At 49.3% G+C, this 25,262-nt stretch overlaps 1 protein-coding gene across 2 annotated transcripts; it reads right to left on the reverse strand.

Annotated features, from left to right (window-relative positions):
- Nucleotides 1-1,038: 1,038 nt before the first annotated feature.
- pmp22 (peripheral myelin protein 22) lies at nt 1,039-17,648 on the reverse strand. Of its 2 annotated transcripts, NM_001030381.1 has the most exon segments (6): nt 1,039-1,782; nt 3,769-4,209; nt 6,569-6,709; nt 7,642-7,738; nt 9,688-9,788; nt 17,338-17,443. In NM_001030381.1, coding segments are annotated over 4 exon segments (483 nt in total). In that variant the 5' UTR covers nt 9,766-9,788; nt 17,338-17,443; the 3' UTR covers nt 1,039-1,782; nt 3,769-4,042.
- Between the last annotated feature and the right edge of the window lie 7,614 nt (nt 17,649-25,262).

Consider the following 25,262-nt stretch of genomic DNA (forward strand, 5'->3'; position numbering starts at 1 on the left):
CTTTAATATGACTCTTTCCTAAGTAGGACAGAAATGGAACAAAGTGCAACCCCCAGGTAACAGTGCGTCAGGATCCTGGTATTGGAAACAGAGTCTCTTTGCTTAGCAGTGATGCATCTGGCACAGTGAGGTGCAAATGGGGGGCAAATAACCAACAAAATAAATAGATAAATAAATGAAAATTTTGATATAATTCTCATTCTCTCCACTGGGGGCGCTGCGTGGGGCATGGGTGGCCTCCCCTACCCCATAGCCAGATGCCCAGGTGAAACCAGAGGCAAAAGGGGCTGCAGTTCTTTCCCGGACCCAACAGCCCCAGAGCTCCCAGGAAGCCTCTGCAGGAGTATGGGTAATGCATTGCTTACATAGCCACTGGGCCACTGCATTGGCTGAAGCAGCAAAGCGCCCCCTACTGCTCCGCGCCTAGATGCACCTCTCTGTTGCCCCTGCAGGTAAGATTCTTACCCCCCCAGCTTGGTTCTAAAGCTATGCCCCCGCACCCTATATCCCCCCGCACCCTATTTCCCCCCGCACCCTATATCCCCCCGCACCCTATATCCCCCCGCACCCTATATCCCCCTGCACCCTATATCCCCCCGCACCCTATTTCCCCCCGCACCCTATATCCTCCCGCACCCTATTTCCCCCCGCACCCTATTTCCCCCCGCACCCTATATCCCCCCGCACCCTATATCCCCCCGCACCCTATTTCCCCCCGCACCCTATATCCCCCCGCACCCTATATCCCCCCGCACCCTATTTCCCCCCGCACCCTATATTCCCCCGCACCCTATATCCCCCCGCACCCTATTTCCCCCCGCACCCTATATTCTCCCGCACCCTATTTCCCCCCGCACCCTATATCCCCCCGCACCCTATATTCTCCCGCACCCTATTTCCCCCCGCACCCTATATCCCCCCGCACCCTATTTCCCCCCGCACCCTATATCCCCCCGCACCCTATTTCCCCCCGCACCCTATATCCCCCTGCACCCTATATCCCCCCGCACCCCGGGTGTAAGGACAGACTTGAAGCCATTTGAGTTACTCTGAATTTTATTGTTTTTATCCATTTAGCACACAGACATTTTTTACAAAAAATCGGGCAAAATAAAAGAAAAGGAGGAGCAAAGACTAAGAAGGGGGCGGAGTACCAGGTCTCGGCTTTCGGAAAACAAAAGGCACTTAGTAAAGGAGTAGTAGTTCAGCGTCTCCTCCGCTTCACTGGAGAGCGGGGTCTGGGGGGGTCGCCAAGCCGTCGCCCCAGGAACCCCATTCGTTATCATTAGTGCCAACTAACACATTCCCCCTATAGAAATCTTACGGGGGCTGCTGGGACGCGACTACCAAGGGGTTAGTTATGGTCAGTGCTAATTAGTGATATCTCGTTAGTGTTCGGCCGCACACAGTCTCTCTCAGTCCATTGGCCGCTGAGGGGAACATAGAGACAGCAGCTGCTCTCAACCGCTTCCAAACTGCAATTTGCACCTACTCCTATAGGGGGGGCAAATGTCTCATAACCCCCCCAACCCACTCCTTAACTTGCCCCATTCTTACAGTATATTAGCCGATTGGTTCAATGATTATAATACTGCTCTATGCCGGTTTTACTTGGCCTTTAGAAATAAGGGGCCCCAAGAGGCAAACCCCCCCCTTCCCATAATGCGGTGACTATCGGCCAATAGGGGGCCAGTTGCTGGATCACAGCAGAACCGACCGAATTGCCCCATTTTTTTAATTATTCATTTAGTCGCCAATTGCCCCATAACAGAAAATGGGGGGAGGGGCAGCGTCATGTGACCCCCCCCAGAGGCATTTACTGGAATCAATTGGGCAAACACACACACACACAGCAAGGTCCCAGTCGCCCCGCGTGTCCCGGGCAGCGCCGGCAGTAATACATAGAGATAATGGCGGCCGGTTCTGCCGGATCTTTATTGGGCCGTTGGGTTATTGGGTCAGACTTTATACGCCGGCTAAAAGTAAAAGGAATGGTCTAGAACTGGATAATAGCACCACTTTTGTTTAACCTATCTGTCTATAAGGACCCATACAGGTCCCTTGGCCGCAGAGCTGACGATTAAAGGGGAAACTAAAACATTCAGTAAACAATTGTGTCCTTATATTTTCCTATATAATTTGTATATATGTATCATACATGCGCGTCGGTTACAGTAATAAAATATACATGGTTCTCGGAGACGGGAGCGAGGCCCCGTCGCTCCCGGCAACGGATTGCGAGCTCTTCCGGCAGCGACGGGTTGATTTGAATTAAAAAGGCCCATCTCCCTTTATCAGAAGGTCATAAGGCAAAATACTGCAGGAGAAAGCAATAGCACAGGGGAACGGGGGGGGCGTCGGCCTGAACCAACGTCGCCGCCCTCTTCCCTCAATTGGGGGGGAAGGAAAGGGCCAATCCAGTGTGTTACTGCTTTCCTTCCCTCTAAATGCCCTAAAAAGGTCAAATCGGACTAGAACCTGCTTGGTATTTGTACTCCTACAGCTCTGGCAGTCTCCCGGTGCCACCCATAGAGGGCACCCGCGCCACTTGACCAATTACAATAGAGGCACCCTTGTTTAAAGCCCACAGGTCTCCAGCCTCTCTATGTATTTTAAGGACCTGGGGGTTACTTAGCAACAGCAGGGTGCAGAATGGAACCCCATTGTAGTATCAAAAGCAGCCGAGTTGCTTAGCAACAGCAGGGTGCAGAATGGTACCCCATTGTAGTATCAAAAGCACAGAGTTGCTTAGCAACAGCAGGGTGCAGAATGGAACCCCATTGTAGTATCAAAAGCAGCCGAGTTGCTTAGCAACAGCTGGGTACAGAATGGTACTCCATTGTAGTATCAAAAGCACCCAAGTTACTTAGCAACAGCAGGATGCAGAATGGTACCCCATTGTAGTATCAAAAGCAGCCGAGTTGCTTAGCAACAGCAGGGTGCAGAATGGTACCCCATTGTAGTATCAAAAGCACAGAGTTGCTTAGCAACAGCAGGGTGCAGAATGGTACCCCATCGAAGCATCAAAAGCAGCCGAGTTGCTTAGCAACAGCAGGGTGCAGAATGGTACCCCATTGTAGTATCAAAAGCACAGAGTTGCTTAGCAACAGCAGGGTGCAGAATGGAACCCCATTGTAGTATCAAAAGCAGCCGAGTTGCTTAGCAACAGCTGGGTACAGAATGGTACTCCATTGTAGTATCAAAAGCACCCAAGTTACTTAGCAACAGCAGGATGCAGAATGGTACCCCATTGTAGTATCAAAAGCAGCCGAGTTGCTTAGCAACAGCAGGGTGCAGAATGGTACCCCATTGTAGTATCAAAAGCACAGAGTTGCTTAGCAACAGCAGGGTGCAGAATGGTACCCCATCGAAGCATCAAAAGCAGCCGAGTTGCTTAGCAACAGCAGGGTGCAGAATGGTACCCCATTGTAGTATCAAAAGCAGCTGAGTCGCTTAGCAACAGCAGGGTGCAGAATGGTACCCCATGGTAGTATCAAAAGCAGCTGAGTCGCTTAGCAACAGCAGGGTGCAGAATGGTACCCCATGGTAGTATCAAAAGCAGCTGAGTCGCTTAGCAACAGCAGGGTGCAGAATGGTACCTCATTGTAGTATCAAAAGCAGCCTTCAATACCTCTCTCTCGTTTTGGCGGCTGTTTTGATTGGCAGGGTGGCACTTTACATTAAGACTGTTGGCATATTTAGTAAGGCACAACAAATGATGAATACTTGTCCTTTGATTTTGGGGGGGGCGGGGTTTAGCTCAGGGGGGCTAGGGGGCACAAACAAGCAAACAATACTATGTACACATATGTAAAAAGTGTTATAAATAGGTTCGGAAACCATAGATACTATTTACATCTTCAATTAACACAGGAACCTGCCCCCGCCGCTCGCTCGCCCTCTCTCTCTCTCTCTCTTTTTTTTGGGGGGGGGGGAGGTTGTAATGTTTTGGTTTCGAATCTTTGGGTTCCCCTTATTTTTTTTTGTTTTAAAATGGTGTCTTTCCGTTGGGAGCTTTTCCATTCACCGGCCCTCGGGCCCCTTACTCGCGTTTCCGCAAGATGATGTAGATGATGCCGCTGACGGCGGCCAGGGGGAACGCCACCCACGCCAGGATGTAGGCAAAGCCGTAGCTGGGGTCGTTCACCGCCGTCTGCCATTCGCTGTGCCGCACCGTGAAGATGGAGGCGCCCGCCATGACGCAGGCCGCTGGGGAGGAAAAACAACATCGACCGTTAGGGTTAGTTCCCCTTTAATTGGGTTAGTTCCCCTTTAATTGGGTTAGTTCCCCTTTAATCGCCTTGTTTCATTCATTCCATGGATCCCTGGCCGCACACCTACATTCCCAGGCTCGGATAATTCCGCCACAGGGTTTGCTTTGTTCCCAGAAAGTGCACGAGTGGGTGCCCCACATGCCCGGCCGCCCACGTGCCCAAGCGCAGACATTTCCATACAAGCAGCTCAGTGTCGGAGGCATTTGCAACAATGGCCGAGAGATTTGCCAGCGGCACCCACGGGAGACTTAACTCTTATTCTGCCCGGTGACAAAACCCGCCTTATGGCCATTGGGCGCCCCCCTCATTTTTTTTTTTTAACCCAAAGTCGTTCACTTTTGATTTAGTATGATATAGAGAGTCGTATTCTGATACTATTTGCAATTGGTCTTCATTTTTTATTATTTGTAGTTTTTTAATTATTTCAGTTTATGTTTTGCGGCTCTCCGGTTTGGCGTTTTAGCAGCTGGTTGCTAGGGTGCAAATTACCTTTGCAACTATGGAGTGGTTTTTGAATGAGGGGCATGAATAGACAAATACGTTTTATACAGTAACAATAAAACTGGAGCCTCACAGAGGCTTCCGGGGTCAGGTTTTGTTCAGCAGCGCTCCAGTTTGGCATTTCAGCAGCTATCTGGTCGCTAAGGCCTTGTTTACCCTAGCAACCAGACAATGGTTTAAACAGGAGACAGGAATATGAATAGGGGAGGGGCTGAATAGAAAGATAAGGAATAAAAAGTAACAATAACAATAAAACTGGAGCCTCACAGAGCAATAGGGTTTGGCTGCCGGGGTCAGTGACCCCCATTTGAAAGCTGCAAAGAGTTAATTCAAAAACTATACAAAAAAAAATGAAGACCAATTGAAAAGTTGCTATGAACTGGCCATTCTAACTCTACCCTGTTACTGTGTAGCTTTTGGGTCCAAAAAGAAGAGGAGTCTCTAGAAACTCTGGGCATGTAACCCCGGCCCCGGCACCCATGGGTGACACAGACTGACCAATCAGCAGTGGAATTAAGCTCCCCCATGAGTCACCGGTGGGGTATGTACGAGGGCGGTGGGTCGGTAATCCCATCGGTTTTCCCCATTCACTTGCTGAATAGATTCTAATCTGCCACAATAACTCACAGCTCTGCCCTTTGTTAACGGGACAGCAATTGGCCGACAACCAGACTCTAGAAACTGCCCGACTGGCCAAGGTCATGTGAGGCCCACACCATACTGTGCGTTTCTGGGGGTTCACAAGGGACAGTCTGAATGCATTGAGTGCCACTGGGGGCAACGTATCTACAGCTGTGCCAGGATCCCTTGTGTCTAACAGCTCTGAGCTCTAATGGGTGCCTGTGCTTAGTGGATGGTTGCTAAGGGCTTGGGCCCCCCCTTGGAAACAGTAAATAAGCCCCAGTAAGTAATAAGGTGAGAGAATTGTTATATATAAATTGCTCTAAGTTGCTCTAATTGCCTTGGAAGGAAAGCTGGGCCATTCAGTTCAACAGAATGCAGTTCAATAGAGAAACAGTGACCTCTACTGGCCAAAAACATGATCTGCAGCCTCTAGGGATGAAACAATCATGGCAGCTCCTCGCCAATAGTTTGTCTGCCAGTTCTGAGGGCAACGATTATTCAACCCAAATCTCACACTTACTGACCCTCAAGCGGTGCTATCAGGGGTATCTACAAGAAGATATCCCCCCCCCCCCAACCCTGCTCCAGTTGGGCCACAGTTATATAACAGATACAGATTTTAGCCAATGGTATTTGATAGTAAGTAATAAGATAAGAGAATTATTATAGAGTCATGGGGCATTGTGCCCCTTGAATTGCCTGGAAATCGCCAGTCGGGCAATTTCCAGAGTCTGGTTGACGGCCAATTGCTGTCCCTTTAAAGGAACAAATGGCAGAGCTGTGAGTTATTGTGGCCCCACAGATTAGAATCTATTGAGTGTGTATTCAGTTCAACAGAATGCAGTTCAATAGAGAAACAGTGACATCTACTGGCCAAAAATATGATCTGCAGCCTCTATGGATGAAACAATCATGGCAGCTCCTCGCCAGTAGTTTGACTGCCAGTTCCTAGGGCAACAATTATTCACCCCAAATCTCACTCTCAGGGGTATCTACAAGAGGATAGCCCCCCACCCCTGCCTCTGGCTCTCCAATTGGGCCACAGTTATATAACAGATAGAGCTTTTAGCCAATGGTATTTGAGACATAACAAGGCTAACCACAGGCGGGGGCATGTAACCAGTGGAACCATTTTGGGGGGGGGGGGGGGGCAGACTGATGGCTCTTACCAGCAAGGACCTGGAAGAATCCCGTAATATAGAAGCGGCCTCCTTTCGTGAGCGTGAAGAGTTGGCAGAAGAACAAGAACAAAGAGAGGACGCTGAAGATAATGGAGAGGATCATCATCGCTTGCACAGACTGAAGCCACTCTGGGGGGGCAAGAAGGCAAATACCATTACTTATTTACAGTCCTCGGAGGAGGGGAGCACTCTGCGCGCTAATGGGCTCATCCTTACGGGATACAGAGACGATATCACAAGGCTGGGAGATGGGTAACGAGCTGGGTCTCATTTGCCTTAATTATAAAGGGGGTGTGGCCTGTTCAGAACAAACCAATAGCGCACACGGGTGGAATGGCTAAAACATCAACACTGATACAATAGGGGGCATATATATTATAGTGTATAAGCCAACATCACCGGTAATGTTGCCCCATAGCAACCAATCAGCAATTAGATTTGCATAGTCCCCTACAAATCAGAAAACAAAAGCACAGGTCTGATTGGTTGCTATGGGCAATGTCGCCTTTGTCATTGGCTTACACACTATAATAAATATGCCCCTAAGTGTAAAATAATAAAAAGGAGAAATGTTGGCAGCAGGTCTGGTAACCCATAGCAACCAATCACCAATTAGATTTGAACGGCTCCCTTCAAGTCGGAAAACAAAAGCACGGGTCTGATTGGTTGCTATGGGCACTGTCGCCTTTGTGCCCCTAAGTGTAAAATAATAAAAAAGAGAAATGTTGGCAGCAGGTCTGGTAACCCATAGCAACCACTCGGCCAATAGGATTACAAACAGGTGATCGTAACATGCTGCCTGCTGATTGGCTGCTGTGGGTTACATTGATAAAAAAAAACCAGTAAAATAAAAAATTCCCGTATCGACCAATCGTAAGTAAGCTCTGGTAGGTCGGCCCCAGCCGGGCGTCTATTTGGGTTTATACTGCGCAGACTCGTGCCGCCCAATAGAGTTTATGGAATGATGAAAGTGTAGGGGTTCAGGGGGGCCACTAGGGGTCACTATAAGCACAGTGTATTTATTTAAAGGGAAAGTACACAAGTAATAATCTTTGGCTCACCATTGTTGGACGAGGTGAGACAATGCCAGGTTCCGGTGGTCGTCGTGCTGCAGTTCTGCCACAGATCCGCCGAGTAGCCATTGCCCACTAGCCAGCTCTGATGGAGAAAGAACAGGGTCCAGAGCGTTAGAGCCGCGCTACAGAGAGTCCGTCCCGCCATTGCCCCAACCCAACTGCCCCACTCAGTGCGTCTCCTTGTCTGCCCAGGGGGGTGGGTGTGACTGTAGGTATAAGGGTGTCGTCTGGGTGGGCAGTGCATATGTAGCCCCCCATACAGCATGGAAATATGGACCCACCCCACCTAACCCCCCCCCCCCCGGCATGGGGCCCCCTCCCAATAATCCTGCTTTGGCCCCTGGATGGGAACAGCCCAATTTGGCCCAAATGTAGGCGGCTAATCAGGCAAAGGCCTGCATAATGTGTATGGCCAGTAACAGGTGGGAAAAGGGTCTTTAAAGGGTAACTTTACCTTATTTATATTGAGGTTTAATACCCAGTGCCCAGAACATTTCTTCTCTGAGAGCTGCCATACTGCTCACCTTGGCTTCCCATTAATGAAATGTCTCTGTAAATCTATTTGCCCCGGGTAAGGGGAGTGCAGTAAGGTGGGTGCCCGTAGGTGCTACTTACACTAACAGGTAAGGGGAGTGCAGTAAGGTGGGTGCCCGTAGGTGCTACTTACACTAACAGGTAAGGGGAGTGCAGTAAGGTGGGTGCCCGTGGGTGCTACTTACACTAACAGGTAAGGGGAGTGCAGTAAGGTGGGTGCCCGTAGGTGCTACTTACACTAACAGGTAAGGGGAGTGCAGTAAGGTGGGTGCCCGTAGGTGCTACTTACACTAACAGGTAAGGGGAGTGCAGTAAGGTGGGTGCCCGTAGGTGCTACTTACACTAACAGGTAAGGGGAGTGCAGTAAGGTGGGTGCCCGTAGGTGCTACTTACACTAACAGGTAAGGGGAGTGCAGTAAGGTGGGTGCCCGTAGGTGCTACTTACACTAACAGGTAAGGGGAGTGCAGTAAGGTGGGTGCCCGTAGGTGCTACTTACACTAACAGGTAAGGGGAGTGCAGTAAGGTGGGTGCCCGTAGGTGCTACTTACACTAACAGGTAAGGGGAGTGCAGTAAGGTGGGTGGCCGTAGGTGCTACTTACACTAACAGGTAAGGGGAGTGCAGTAAAGTGGGTGCCCGTGGGTGCTACTTACACTAACAGGTAAGGGGAGTGCAGTAAGGTGGGTGCCCGTGGGTGCTACTTACACTAACAGGTAAGGGGAGTGCAGTAAGGTGGGTGCCCGTGGGTGCTACTTACACTAACAGGTAAGGGGAGTGCAGTAAGGTGGGTGCCCGTGGGTGCTACTAACAGGTAAGGGGTGTGCAGTAAGGTGGGTGCTACTTACACTAACAGGTAAGGGGTGTGCAGTAAGGTGGGTGCCCGTGGGTGCTACTTACACTAACAGGTAAGGGGAGTACAGTAAGGTGGGTGCCCGTGGGTGCTACTTAAACTAACAGGTAACTGGTGTGCAGTAAGGTGGGTGCTACTTAAACTAGCAGGTACGGGGTGTGCAGTAAGGTGGGTGCCTGTGGGTGCTACTTAAACTAACAGGTAAGGGGTGTGCAGTAAGGTGGGTGCCTGTGGGTGCTACTTACACTAACAGGTAAGGTGGGTGCCTGTGGGTGCTACTTAAACTAACAGGTAAGGGGTGTGCAATAAGGTGGGTGCTCATGGGTGCTACTTACACTAACAGGTAAGGCGGGTGCCCGTAGGTGCTACTTACACTAACAGGTAAAGCGGGTGCCCGTGGGTGCTACTTACACTAACAGGTAAGGGGTGTGCAGTAAGGTGGGTGCTACTTACACTAACAGGTAAGGCGGGTGCCCGTGGGTGCTACTTACACTAACAGGTAAAGCGGGTGCCCGTGGGTGCTACTTACACTAACAGGTAAGGGGTGTGCAGTAAGGTGGGTGCTACTTACACTAACAGGTAAGGCGGGTGCCCGTGGGTGCTACTTACACTAACAGGTAAAGCGGGTGCCCGTGGGTGCTACTTACACTAACAATAGTAGAGACGAAGAGAAGAACCAGAACCGCCACGTGCAGGACGATGATTCCCAGCAGTAAGAGGAGCATTTTCTCTCAAGGCTTTGGGTTTTCTACAGGAAAGAGAAACCAGTATTAGTGTGACCTGCCCCTCAGTCAGTATTAGTACTGGTGCCCAGTGTGACCTGCCCCTCAGTCAGTATTAGTACTGGTGCCCAGTGTGACCTGCCCCTCAGTCAGTATTAGTACTGGTGCCCAGTGTGACCTGCCCCTCAGTCAGTATTAGTACTGGTGCCCAGTGTGACTTGCCCCTCAGCCAGTATTAGTACTGGTGCCCAGTGTGACCTGCCCCTCAGTCAGTATTAGTACTGGTGCCCAGTGTGACCTGCCCCTCAGTCAGTATTAGTACTGGTGCCCAGTGTGACCTGCCCCTCAGCCAGTATTAGTACTGGTGCCCAGTGTGACCTGCCCCTCAGCCAGTATTAGTACTGGTGCCCAGTGTGACCTGCCCCTCAGTCAGTATTAGTACTGGTGCCCAGTGTGACCTGCCCCTCAGCCAGTATTAGTACTGGTGCCCATTGTGACTTGCCCCTCAGTCAGTATTAGTACTGGTGCCCAGTGTGACCTGCCCCTCAGCCAGTATTAGTACTGGTGCCCAGTGTGACCTGCCCCTCAGTCAGTATTAGTACTGGTGCCCATTGTGACTTGCCCCTCAGTCAGTATTAGTACTGGTGCCCAGTGTGACCTGCCCCTCAGCCAGTATTGGTACTGGTGCCCAGTGTGACCTGCCCCTCAGTCAGTATTAGTACTGGTGCCCAGTGTGACCTGCCCCTCAGTCAGTATTAGTACTGGTGCCCAGTGTGACCTGCCCCTCAGTCAGTATTAGTACTGGTGCCCAGTGTGACCTGCCCCTCAGTCAGTATTAGTACTGGTGCCCAGTGTGACTTGCCCCTCAGCCAGTATTAGTACTGGTGCCCAGTGTGACCTGCCCCTCAGCTAGTATTAGTACTGGTGCCCAGTGTGACCTGCCCCTCAGTCAGTATTAGTACTGGTGCCCATTGTGACTTGCCCCTCAGTCAGTATTAGTACTGGTGCCCAGTGTGACCTGCCCCTCAGTCAGTATTAGTACTGGTGCCCAGTGTGACCTGCCCCTCAGTCAGTATTAGTACTGGTGCCCAGTGTGACCTGCCCCTCAGTCAGTATTAGTACTGGTGCCCAGTGTGACCTGCCCCTCAGTCAGTATTAGTACTGGTGCCCAGTGTGACCTGCCCCTCAGTCAGTATTAGTACTGGTGCCCAGTGTGACCTGCCCCTCAGTCAGTATTAGTACTGGTGCCCAGTGTGACCTGCCCCTCAGTCAGTATTAGTACTGGTGCCCAGTGTGACCTGCCCCTCAGTCAGTATTAGTACTGGTGCCCAGTGTGACCTGCCCCTCAGTCAGTATTAGTACTGGTGCCCAGTGTGACCTGCCCCTCAGCCAGTATTAGTACTGGTGCCCAGTGTGACCTGCCCCTCAGTCAGTATTAGTACTGGTGCCCAGTGTGACATTTTTATAGATTTATATTGAAATTATTATCAGTCACTGCCTACAGGTCCCATGTACCCCCTGGGCCCCCAACATTCTCAGGGGCTGCTATAGGGAGTGCATACCCTCTGGCCCCCCATATTCCCACTGGTATCCCCAGTCACTAGCCATTTCCTCTCTCAGCCCCCCCCATATTCCCACTGACATCCCCAGTCACTAGCCATTCCCTCTCTCAGTCCCCCTAATAGTCCCACTGACATTCCCAGTCACTAGCCATTCCCTCTCATAGCCCCCCCAATAGTCCCACTGAAATCCCCAGTCACTAGCCATTCCCTCTCTTAGCCCCCCCATATTCCCATTGACATCCCCAGTCACTAGCCATTCCCTCTCTCAGCCCCCCCAATAGTCCCACTGAAATCCCCAGTCACTAGCCATTCCCTCTCTTAGCCCCCCCATATTCCCATTGACATCCCCAGTCACTAGCCATTCCCTCTCTCAGCCCCACCAATAGTCCCACTGAAATCCCCAGTCACTAGCCATTCCCTCTCTTAGCCCCCCCATATTCCCATTGACATCCCCAGTCACTAGCCATTCCCTCTCTCAGCCCCCCCAATAGTCCCACTGACATTCCCAGTCACTAGCCATTCCCTCTCTTAGCCCCCCATATTCCCACTGACATTCCCATTCACTAGCCATTCCCTCTCTTAGCCCCCCCCATATTCCCACTGACATTCCCATTCACTAGCCATTCCCTCTCTTAGCCCCCCATATTCCCACTGGTATCCCCAGTCACAAGCCATTCCCTCTCTTAGCCCCCCCATATTCCCACTGACATTCCCATTCACTAGCCATTCCCTCTCTTAGCCCCCCATATTCCCACTGACATTCCCATTCACTAGCCATTCCCTCTCTTAGCCCCCCCATATTCCCACTGACATCCCCATTCACTAGCCATTCCCTCTCTTAGCCCCCCCATATTCCCACTGGTATCCCCAGTCACAAGCCATTCCCTCTCTTAGCCCCCCCATATTCCCACTGACATCCCCATTCACTAGCCATTCCCTCTCTTAGCCCCTCCATATTCCCACTGACATCCCCAGTCACTAGCCATTCCCTCTCTCGCCCCCCCAATAGTCCCACTGACATTCCCAGTCACTAGACATTCCCTCTCTTAGCCCCCCCATATTCCCACTGAAATCCCCATTCACTAGCCATTCCCTCTCTTAGCCCCCCCCCATATTCCCACTGACATTCCCATTCACCAGCCATTACCTCTCTTAGCCCCCCCATATTCCCACTGAAATCCCCATTCACTAGCCATTCCCTCTCTTAGCCCCACCATATTCCCACTGCCATTCCCATTCACTAGCCATTCCCTCTCTCACCCCCCATATTCCCACTGCCATTCCCATTCACTAGCCATTCCCTCTCTCGCCCCCCCCAATAGTCCCACTGACATTCCCAGTCACTAGCCATTCCCTCTCTCACCCCCCCAATAGTCCCACTGACATTCCCAGTCACTAGCCATTCCCTCTCTCACCCCCCATATTCCCACTGCCATTCCCATTCACTAGCCATTCCCTCTCTCGCCCCCCCCAATAGTCCCACTGGTATCCCCAGTCTCTGCCCCCACCCTCTGTATTTCCACAACTGCCATCTTTCTCCTTAGCCCAGTGGTTCCCAACCTTCCTAATGCCGCGACCCGTTCATACAGTTCCTCATGTTGGGGTGACCCCCAACCATAAAATTATCCCTAAGACCATCGGAAATATGTGAAAGGGTCGTTCAACCCCCAAAGGGGTCCCGACCCACAGGCTGAGAACCACTGCCTTAGCCCCCCTACCTTGGCACTTTCTCCTTAGCCCCCCTACCCTGGCACCCTGACTGTCACCCACTGGCCCCTCAGATAATATTCAAACTGGTACTTATTGTGCATTTTTTCCATTTACTCCCATTGTCACTTGTTCCAGTTTCACCCCTCAAACAACTCTGGGGGTTAATGAAAGTGAAGGTGGGCGGAGTCTAGTAAAGGGAGTGGCTGCACTTGCAGATCCCAGCCGGGGCCAGCAGGGGGAGCTTCAGCACCAGGATTGCATTAGACTGTGTGTGTTTGGGTTGCACAGATCTGAGTGACGCCCTCCTACCAATGATGTTGTGTTTTCCTTCCCAGTCTGTCTCTGGCACCCAAGGGGTTAATTGGAGTGTAAAATAAATAAATAACAAGGCTCCCACCCCCCACGCCCAGGATTCCAACTCTTCCCAACTTCCCTCCCTGAACTTTGATTTTATTACCGTCTCACCCCCCCCAGGAACATATGGGAGCAATACGGGGAAAGTAATGGGGCCGGTCTGTGCCCCCAACCCCCACCGCTCAGGTTTCAGGTTCAGCCCGGTGCCAGCAGATTGGGGGCATCATTGGCTTTTTATTATTATTATTAACATTTATTTATAAAGCACCAACATATCCCGCAGCGCTGTATTTTTATTGATAATCTTAGAAGCCAAAACACTGGGGGGGGGGGGAAGGGGGCTCATTCTGGGGCCAAACAAAGCAACAGCTGCATGTATTGCCCCCCCCCCCCTGCAAACTATTAAACTTTATGGGATGGGGCTGTCTGTTACAGTCTGTATACTAAGGCAAATAGTGTGTGGGAATGGAGCTGAAACTGTGTGTAGTAAGGCAAGACAAATGGGATTCCACTATGGGATAGTGTGTATAGTAAGGCAAGACAAATGGGCTTTCACTGTGGGATAGTGTGTATAGTAAGGCAAGATAAATGGGCTTTCACTGTGGGATAGTGTGTATAGTAAGGCAAGATAAATGGGCTTTCACTGTGGGATAGTGTGTATAGTAAGGCAAGATAAATGGGCTTTCACTGTGGGATAGTGTGTATAGTAAGGCAAGATAAATGGGCTTTCACTGTGGGATAGTGTGTATAGTAAGGCAAGATAAATGGGCTTTCACTGTGGGATAGTGTGTATAGTAAGGCAAGATAAATGGGATTCCACTATGGGATAGTGTGTATAGTAAGGCAAGATAAATGGGATTCCACTATGGGATAGTGTGTATAGTAAGGCAAGATAAATGGGATTCCACTATGGGATAGTGTGTATAGTAAGGCAAGATAAATGGGCTTTCACTGTGGGATAGTGTGTATAGTAAGGCAAGACAAATGGGATTCCACTATGGGATAGTGTGTATAGTAAGGCAAGATAAATAAGATTCCACTATGGGATAGTGTGTATAGTAAGGCAAGATAAATAAGATTCCACTATGGGATAGTGTGTATAGTAAGGCAAGACAAATGGGATTCCACTATGGGATAGTGTGTATAGTAAGGCAAGATAAATGGGCTTTCACTGTGGGATAGTGTGTATAGTAAGGCAAGATAAATGGGCTTTCACTGTGGGATAGTGTGTATAGTAAGGCAAGATAAATGGGCTTTCACTGTGGGATAGTGTGTATAGTAAGGCAAGATAAATGGGCTTTCACTGTGGGATAGTGTGTATAGTAAGGCAAGATAAATGGGCTTTCACTGTGGGATAGTGTGTATAGTAAGGCAAGATAAATGGGCTTTCACTGTGGGATAGTGTGTATAGTAAGGCAAGATAAATGGGCTTTCACTGTGGGATAGTGTGTATAGTAAGGCAAGATAAATGGGCTTTCACTGTGGGATAGTGTGTATAGTAAGGCAAGATAAATGGGATTCCACTATGGGATAGTGTGTATAGTAAGGCAAGATAAATGGGATTCCACTATGGGATAGTGTGTATAGTAAGGCAAGATAAATGGGATTCCACTATGGGATAGTGTGTATAGTAAGGCAAGATAAATGGGCTTTCACTGTGGGATAGTGTGTATAGTAAGGCAAGACAAATGGGATTCCACTATGGGATAGTGTGTATAGTAAGGCAAGATAAATAAGATTCCACTATGGGATAGTGTGTATAGTAAGGCAAGATAAATAAGATTCCACTATGGGATAGTGTGTATAGTAAGGCAAGATAAATGGGATTCCACTATGGGATAGTGTGTATAGTAAGGCAAGATAAATGGGATTCCACTATGGGATAGTGTGTATAGTAAGGCAAGATAAATGGGCTTTCACTGTGGGATAGTGTGTATAGTAAGGCAAGATAAATGGGATTCCACTATGGGATAGTGTGTATAGTAAGGCAAGATAAATAAGATTCCACTAGGGGATAGTGTGTATAGTAAGGCAAGATAAATGGGATTCCACTATGGGATAGTGTTTATATTAAGGCAAGATAAATGGGATTCCACTATGCGAAAGTGTGTATAGTAAGGCAAGATAAATGATCTATCACCCTGGGATAGTGTGTATAGTAAAGGTCTGCAAGGTGGGATAGTATAATGCAAACACTTGATACATCCATTTAGTTAATACATAGAAAATAATGTGTATAGTAAAGCAAGATAGTGTTACATTAGAAGCTACACCTGTGTATATAATATAGGTAGGCTAAGGCTGAGGGGAAGGGGGTGTGACTGGGGGACAGTGTGTATAGTAAGGCAAGATGGTGTCAGGGGACAGTGTGTATAGTAAGGCAAGATGGTGTCAGGGGAAGGGGGTGTAACTGGGGGGCAGTGTGTATAGTAAGGCAAGATGTGTCAGGGGGAGGGGCTGTAACTGGGGGACAGTGTGTATAGTAAGGCAAGGGGGTGTCAGGGGAAGGGGGTGTAACTGGGGGACAGTGTGTAAAGTAAGGCAAGGGGGTGTCAGGGGAAGGGGGTGTAACTGGGGGACAGTGTGTAAAGTAAGGCAAGGGGGTGTCAGGGGAAGGGGGTGTAACTGGGGGACAGTGTGTATAGTAAGGCAAGGGGGTGTCAGGGGAAGGGGGTGTAACTGGGGGACAGTGTGTATAGTAAGGCAAGATGTGTCAGGGGAAGGGTTGTAACTGGGGGACAGTGTGTATAGTAAGGCAAGATGGTGTCAGGGGAAGGGTTGTAACTGGGGGACAGTGTGTATAGTAAGGCAAGATGGTGTCAGGGGAAGGGGCTGTAACTAGGGGGCCATGTTTATAGTAAGGCAAGATGTGTCAGGGGAAGGGTTGTAACTGGGGGACAGTGTGTATAGTAAGGCAAGATGTGTCAGGGGAAGGGGCTGTAACTGGGGGACAGTGTGTATAGTAAGGCAAGATGTGTCAGGGGAAGGGGCTGTAACTGGGGAACAGTGTGTATAGTAAGGCAAGATGTGTCAGGGGACAGGGATGCTGTAAGAGTAGGATAATGTGTATTATAAGGCAATAGTGGTAGAGAAATGGGCTTGCACTGTACCATACTGTGTATCTGTTTTTATTGGGGCTGCCTGCAACTCCCAGCTGTTTATAAACTACAACCCCCACTGAAGGCTGCTCGGGAATACTAGGAGTTGTAGTTCCACAACAGCTGCAAGGGGGACTGTAAATAGTTGCCCCTCAGGGGACCCCACATCGCAGCCCCCCCCCCCACCCGCTCAGAGCCAACCTGCTGCCCCCCCCCCCGCCCCTCTGACTGGGCTGCCAGAATGCCAGCTGTGCCCATGCCAGGAGCAGCACCCTGTGCCCTACATGTGTAACTCTCCTACCCCTTAATGCCCCCGCCCCAGGGCACTTCTTCTATTGCACCATTTCTCTTCTAATCGTGCGAGATAATCTGCTTCTCTTTCCTGAGTTGCACCGACTCGGAAACCGTTTTATTGCGATGTAGCAACTTTACTCCGACTTCTCTCCAGCGCAGCTACAGAGTAACTTCGGGCAACTGCCGCAGTGCAACTGCACCCCTCCCGTGTAATGTCAGGGTCCTCCAGCCTGAGGTGAGGGGAACCCCCACAATACTGAGCGATATTAACGCTGCCCCCCATGAGGTCCTACAAATGCCCATGGGGGACCCCAAACTCTCCATTGCCTGCTCCCAAACCATCACAGGAAAAAATCCCCCCTTCAAACTGAGATCCCCGCATCTTCTGCATCGGCCGACAATTCCATGCAGCCACTCCCCAGCCCGCTCTTATAACGGAGGCAGATCTGATGCGATCGCAGCGACTTCACACGGGGTTTGAGGGGCGCGATTTGTCCCCAATTTAATCAGAATATAGAAATAAAGGGAAAGTGGGGACATTGCAATGTGGGACTTACCTAGTGCAGATGTGTCGGGCAGGCGGGTCAGTTGCAGGACTCCTTGCAAAGCAGTGCAGGCAGCGGGCAGATCCGAGCGGAGAGGGATAAGTTGCCCCCGATAGTGAGCCCAGACTGAGTTATTTGAGGTTAGAGGCTACTAGTGTGAGGGTATAAGATTCCCTTTAACAGGAACGACGCCCCATGACGCTGGCCGGGCTGGGTGTGTCACACACTCACACTCACTGCACAAACCTCCCTGCTAAAAATAATGATCCGGGAGGGGAGGGAGGGGGCAACTCATTCTACATTGTCTCTTATCATCCCTGGAATGCGATTTGGGTCCCAGCTCCAATGCATGTTGGTAGCGCCCCCCTGTCCCCCCCTGCCCTGCCTGCTCCCCCCTCTGCCCAGCCTGTCCCCCCCTGCCCTGCCTGTTCCCTCCTCTTCCTCACACCCATCCCTGCTCACCCAGGAGCTGACAGAAGGAATCTTGTGTTAGTAAATAAAGAAAAGCCCGGGACCGTTTTACTTAGGCGCCCAAATAGACGTCCTGCGACAGCTGCAGAGTAGCTACACATGAAAAAAGACTCTTACTCTGATTTCTGGCTTTGCTTCCCAGCGGTTCGAATCTGTCAGTTTAGCGTCTAAGTGAAGGAAAGAACCTTTGGGGGGGGTTGATTTGGAATTCTGAAACTGTAAGGGAGGTCCCAAAGCAACCAAATAGCCCCCACTTAGATTGTAAGCTCTTTGAAACAGGGACCACTTACTTGTCTTTTTAACACTTAGGGGCAGATCTATACAAAATGTGAGTTTAGGGCATAATATATAAAAACTCTGTTCATTCCTATGGGATATTTAGGGCGTATTTATCAATGGGGGGAAAGTTATAATTCAGTAATAAATACCCTTCTGTAAATCCCATAGGAATGAATAGAATTTATGTATTGAGCCATAAACTCACATTTTGTATAAATCTGCCCCATAGCACTGAATGTAACTGTACATTGTATTTATTACTGACCCCCCCAGGTTGTTCTATGAATACACCGCTCTGCAGTACATACATACACCAGCCAATCAAATCCCGCCTTTAGGGGGCCGATTACAGGGGTGAAAAGGAAGGAAAAGAAGCTGATTGTGACCCACAGATTTATACCTCTCCTTGGAGGGGCAATTTATGGACCTGAGTGGGGGGGGGGATGTGGTGCACAAAATGTCACCTGTACCAGTTTGGGTCCAAACGCCACTAAATATCTATATAAACACTATCCTGGAACTGGGAGATGGACTGTTGCACCCATGAGCCCCCCCCCCCCCAGTGGGATCCAACACTACCCCCCAGCAGGATCCAACACTACCCACTAATGGGATCCAACACTACCCACCAATGGGATCCAACACTACCCCCCAGTAGGATCCAATACTACCCCCCAGTAGGATCCAATACTACCCCCCCGTGGGATCCAACACTACCCCCCAGTGGTATCGAATACTACCCCCCAGTGGGATCAAACACTACCCCCAGTGGGATCCAACACTACCCACCAATGGGATCCAACACTACCCCCCAGTAGGATCCAACACTACCCCCCAGTAGGATCCAATACTACCCCCCAGTAGGATCCAATACTACCCCCCAGTGGTATCCAACACTACCCCCCAGTGGGATCCAACACTACCCCCCAATGGGATCCAACACTACCCCCCAATGGGATCCAACACTACCCCCCAGTAGGATCCAACACTACCCCCCAATGGGATCCAACACTACCCCCCAATGGGATCCAACACTACCCCCCAGTGGGATCCAACACTACCCCCCAATGGGATCCAACACTACCCCCCAATGGGATCCAACACTACCCCCCAGTGGGATCCAACACTTCCCCCCAATGGGATCCAACACTACCCCCAATGGGATCCAACACTACCCCCAGCAGGATCCAACACTACCCACTAGTGGGATCCAACACTACCCCCCCCCCAGCGGGATGCAATACTACCCTCCCAGCGGGATCCATTACTACCCCCAGTGGGATCTTGGGCCACAGAGTAGTGGGGTGCTTGTGGGTGCAACTGGCAGGGGGGATTTTGTGACCTTACTAGGTCCTCCTTTTTTGGCTCAGTTTGGGAATTTGGACCCCCCCCCCCGCCCTTGGACAGACCTGGCAGCAACAGGAAAATCTCATTCATATCTATATCCTCTATCCATTCACTCCAGCCCTATTGATCCGACAGGCTATTAGAGCAGAGAAATGGATGTAGATGTAACTGGATCTCCCTCCTGGTCCGGAACATTTGGCTCTGAGCTTTAGCATCACGGTCAGTATGAACAGAAGCCTATTTATCTGGGGCCCAGGTTACTATGGAGGTGCCCCCCCCCCCATGCTGGAAACCAAAATAATTCAGTGCGGAACCGTAGACGATTGGGCCAGCAAAAAGGCCTGGGTTTTTGGTTCTCCAAGGCCTTTAGAGTCGCAGCCCAAACCATGGTTTTTCTTCTAATTTATACACAAATGTTTATATAGTGAATAAAGTACCCCCTATTGTAAAATATAAGGATATTATAAGCCCCCGAGGAGTTCCTTATAATATATAGTGAATAAAGTACCCCCTATTGTAACATATAGGGATATTATAAGCCCCCGAGGAGTTCCTTATAATATATAGTGAATAAAGTGCCCCCTATTGTAACATATAGGGATATTATAAGCCCCCGAGGGGTTCCTTATAATATATAGTGAATAAAGTGCCCCCTATTGTAACATATAGGGATATTATAAGTCCCCGAGGAGTTCCTTATAATATATAGTGAATAAAGTACCCCCTATTGTAACATATAGGGATATTATAAGCCCCCGAGGGGTTCCTTATAATATATAGTGAATAAAGTACCCCCTATTGTAACATATAGGGATATTATAAGCCCCCGAGGGGTTCCTTATAATATATAGTGAATAAATACCCCCTATTGTAACGTATAGGGATATTATAAGCCCCCGAGGAGTTCCTTATAATATATAGTGAATAAAGTGCCCCCTATTGTAACATATAGGGATATTATAAGTCCCCGAGTAGTTCCTTATAATATATAGTGAATAAAGTACCCCCTATTGTAACGTATAGGGATATTATAAGCCCCCGAGGAGTTCCTTATAATATAAAGCGAATAAAGTGCCCCCTATTGTATAATATAGGGATATTATAAGTTACAGAGGAGTTCCTTATAATATATAGTGAATAAAGTACCCCCTATTGTAACATATAGGGATATTATAAGCCCCCGAGGGGTTCCTTATAATATATAGTGAATAAAGTACCCCCTATTGTAACATATAGGGATATTATAAGTCACAGAGGAGTTCCTTATAATATATAGTGAATAAAGTGCCCCCTATTGTAACATATAGGGATATTATAAGCCCCCGAGGGGTTCCTTATAATATATAGTGAATAAAGTACCCCCTATTGTAACATATAGGGATATTATAAGTCACAGAGGAGTTCCTTATAATATATAGTGAATAAAGTGCCCCCTATTGTAACATATAGGGATACTATAAGTCACAGAGGAGTTCCATGTCCATCATACAAGTCAAGGATCTCTAAGGTGACTTCTAATATCCTCATATTTTACAGCAGGGGGGACTTTTTTTATTATAATATACAAGAGTCATGTGACAGAAATGACATCACTAAGCTCCAATTATAACCGATGACATCACTAAGCACCATTTATAAGGATATAATTTACAGTTGGGTCCCATAGGGAAATGACCAGGCTGTGTATTATATATAAATATATGAATATGCTCCAACGCCTCCATCAGAGGCCAGCCAATCAGAGTGGGGTAGAAATAGGAAGGCAGAAGACAGTAGCATTGTGCCAGGGGTTCCCATGCCAGCCTGTGTGGGTGTGCCCGTGTATTCCCATAGTATGGGCATAGAGAAGGTTTCCCATGCCAGTGGGTAGCCTGTAAAGCATTGGGCAGTATCGCAGGCCCTGAGCATTCGCCAAAACTCGTAAAAATGTCCCCACGTCGCCATAGGAACAGACAGCCGTACAATAGGAAGGGCCAACGGGCACTCTTCTATCCTATGGGCTCCCGGGGAACCTGCCGCCGGCCCCTCCGCCACTGATGTGAAATAATAAGTTCATTGTGATGGATTTAGGGAGAGGGGCCAGTGTAGGGGGGAGCGCCGGCCTCTCCCAGGCCTGTGCCTGAATGGATACACTAACTGGCAGCTCCCGACTGCCATTATTAACATTTATTTATAAAGCGCCAACATACCCCGCAGCGCTGTACAATAAGTGGGTTTCATACATTGGGCATACAGAGTAACATATAAAGCAATCAGTAACCGATACAGGAGGGGAAGGGAGCCCTGCCCAAAAGAGCTTACACTCTACAAGGAGTAACATATAAAGCAATCAATAACCGATACAGGAGGGGAAGAGAGCCCTGCCCAAAAGAGCTTACACTCTACAAGGAGTAACATATAAAGCAATCAGTAACCGATACAGGAGGGGAAGGGAGCCCTGCCCAAAAGAGCTTACACTCTACAAGGAGTAACATATAAAGCAATCAGTAACCGATACAAGAGGGGAAGAGAGCCCTGCCCAAAAGAGCTTACACTCTACAAGGAGTAACATATAAAGCAATCAGTAACCGATACAGGAGGGGAAGGGAGCCCTGCCCAAAAGAGCTTACACTCTACAAGGAGTAACATATAAAGCAATCAGTAACCGATACAGGAGGGGAAGAGAGCCCTGCCCAAAAGAGCTTACACTCTACAAGGAGTAACATATAAAGCAATCAGTAACCGATACAGGAGGGGAAGAGAGCCCTGCCCAAAAGAGCTTACACTCTACAAGGAGTAACATATAAAGCAATCAGTAACCGATACAGGAGGGGAAGGGAGCCCTGCCCAAAAGAGCTTACACTCTACAAGGAGTAACATATAAAGCAATCAGTAACCGATACAAGAGGGGAAGAGAGCCCTGCCCAAAAGAGCTTACACTCTACATTCAAAATAGGGACCCCACTGGCCCAATAAATAGTGTCTGTGGCATTACAGCAGTCCCTCCGGCATAGGCCAGAATCCACAAACTGCCAGTCCGGGTCTTGCCCCGGGGGGAACCAACACGTCGGATCAGCCCAATAAATAGTGTCTATGGCATTACAGCAGCCCCTCCAGCATAGGCCAGAATCCATAAACTGCCGGTCCGGGTCTTGCCCCGGGGGGGACCAATACAGCCCTTAAGGGTCCGACTCCCCTGGTCCGAAGCTCAGAGGGAAGGAACACAAACAGAACTTACCAGGGGTTTATTATCCCTTCTATCATGTCGTTAGTCTAGTAAATAATTGACACTATCCCCACCCTGAGTGACACCCGCACCCAAGCTCCCCACCCTCACTGCTCATTATGGACCTTGGTGCACCCAAGCTCCCCCAACCTCACTACTCATTATGGACCTTGGTGCACCCAAGCTCCCCACCCTCACTGCTCATTATGGACCTTGGTGCACCCAAGCTCCCCCAACCTCACTACTCATTATGGACCTTGGTGCACCCAAGCTCCCCACCCTCACTGCTCATTATGGACCTTGGTGCACCCAAGCCCCCCACCCTCACTACTCATTATGGACCTTGGTGCACCCAAGCCACCCACTCTCACTACTCACCCACCCTCATTACTCATTATGGACCTTGGTGCACCCAAGCCCCCCACCCTCACTACTCATTATGGACCTTGGTGCACCCAAGCCCCCCACCCTCACTACTCATTATGGACCTTGGTGCACCCAAGCCACCCACTCTCACTACTCACCCACCCTCACTACTCATTATGGACCTTGGTGCACCCAAGCCCCCCACCCTCACTACTCATTATGGACCTTGGTGCACCCAAGCCCCCCACCCTCACTACTCATTATGGACCTTGGTGCACCCAAGCCACCCACTCTCACTACTCACCCACCCTCACTACTCATTATGGACCTTGGTGCACCCAAGCTCCCCCACCCTCACTACTCATTATGGACCTTGGTGCACCCAAGCCACCCACTCTCACTACTCATTATGGACCTTGGTGCACCCAAGCTCCCCCACCCTCACTACTCATTATGGACCTTGGTGCACCCAAGCTCCCCCACCCTCACTACTCATTATGGACCTTGGTGCACCCAAGCTCCCCCACCCTCACTACTCATTATGGACCTTGGTGCAAGGTTAAACCCATCCCTAGGCAGGCCCAGGTCCCACTTAATGGATTGCTCTGGGGCAGTGTCCTTGTATAGCGCACGAGTAAGGACACACACACTGCTCTCTGGCTACTAAAGGGCAACTACACCCAAACCAATAGAAAACGTTGTTCTTACCAACATCCCCGTATCCATTTATTCTGCGTTCTCGCTTGCTTTTTGGGAACGGAATTGCTATCGAAAGCAGTGGAGAGCTGCTGAACAAAAAGCTAAATCATTGAAAAACCATTAAAAAAAATGCAGACCAATTGCAAATTGTCTCAGACATCATATTAAAAGCTAATGTAAAGGTGTACTTCCCCTTTAAGAGTTATTAGATTTACATGTAATGTCAGAGCCATTTCAGAATGAAAGTATGTGGGAAAGTTGCTTAGAATAAATAGTATTTTAGTGTTCGGGTTAAGTTCCCCTTTACGCTAACCCGGCACTGCTCAGAGGAATTATTATGTAACGTTAAACACAAACATATGATTAAGTTGGCAGGCCGCACTGAAGAGCCAATAAAATACACACAAGGCAGGAACAAAGCTAAAGGTGCAGAGTTTATTGCACCGGCAGTTAGATATCTGACAGTCAGCTCTGTAGACAAGCAGTTTAGAGTAAGGTCCCCTTTAAATCAACCTCAGCTTTGTTATAAATAGGCTCATTTTAAGCAGCTTTACAGTTGTCTTCATTGAACAATGTGACCCTCCAACTCTTGGCCTCTAGCAGCTGCTGTTTGGTTGTCATGGTCGTCGACCCTGGCAACCAGAATACAGACTGTCTGTGAGCCTTCTTATTATATTGTTATTTTATATTGCTTTTCATTTTGTTCAGTTTCTCCATTCTAATTCCAGACTGATGTCTGGTTGCCAGGATGATAAAGCTGTAGCAACCAGATACAAGAATGGAATTTTAAGTACCCCTTTAAAAGGAGGGGCGGTGTTCAGCGGCCATTGTTTCTGTTCTGCTGTAATGGAAACATTGAATAAGCCGTCCCAGTAATGGATCCTCTGTGCCCAACCCAATCCAGCCCCGGACCTCAGGCTCTGGAGCCATTTCTACGGGAACGGATCAGTCGTCCATGTGATTCAGGCACATGATGAGCCTAAAATGAACTTCATCCCATGAGCAAGGCATGCTGGGATTTCCTCTTCTATAAATTCTGGGTCTTCCCACCAACATGGGGTGTAAAGCAGCGACCCTGTTCTGTTTTTAAAGGGGAACTCCACCCAAACACTGTTTTTAGCTCCCTGGCTTCTGCTATATTGTTTCCGGAGTCAGAACCAGCAGTGCACTTCCCCTTTAAACAGCCCCAAAAGAGCAGGAATGGGTAAGGGTGGGCGCTAATACCCCCAGTCTGGCCCAGGCCAAGATTCATGATGCGGGTCCGTATTTATTTGGGGCTGATCCTGGGCACGACACATACTTTCCACTCGCCATAACACCCAAAATAAAAAATCCCTGTAACAGAGACGCCTCCCTATTACTGGCCTCACAAATCCCCTCTCTAATGCCCCCCCCCCCCCCCCACTTGCTATTAAGTGTTTGTATTTTCCAATGAGGAGTCTAAAAACAAATCCTGAGTGGGACTCAGACCCGAATATATATATATAATAATCTGTCCCCTGAGACCCAGGGAACTCACAGTACGGTGGAGTGGGAGGGACATTATAGCTGGGGGGGGGGCATTAGTATT

This window comes from Xenopus tropicalis, chromosome 10, assembly GCF_000004195.4.
Source record: "Xenopus tropicalis strain Nigerian chromosome 10, UCB_Xtro_10.0, whole genome shotgun sequence".
NCBI lineage: Eukaryota > Metazoa > Chordata > Amphibia > Anura > Pipidae > Xenopus > Xenopus tropicalis.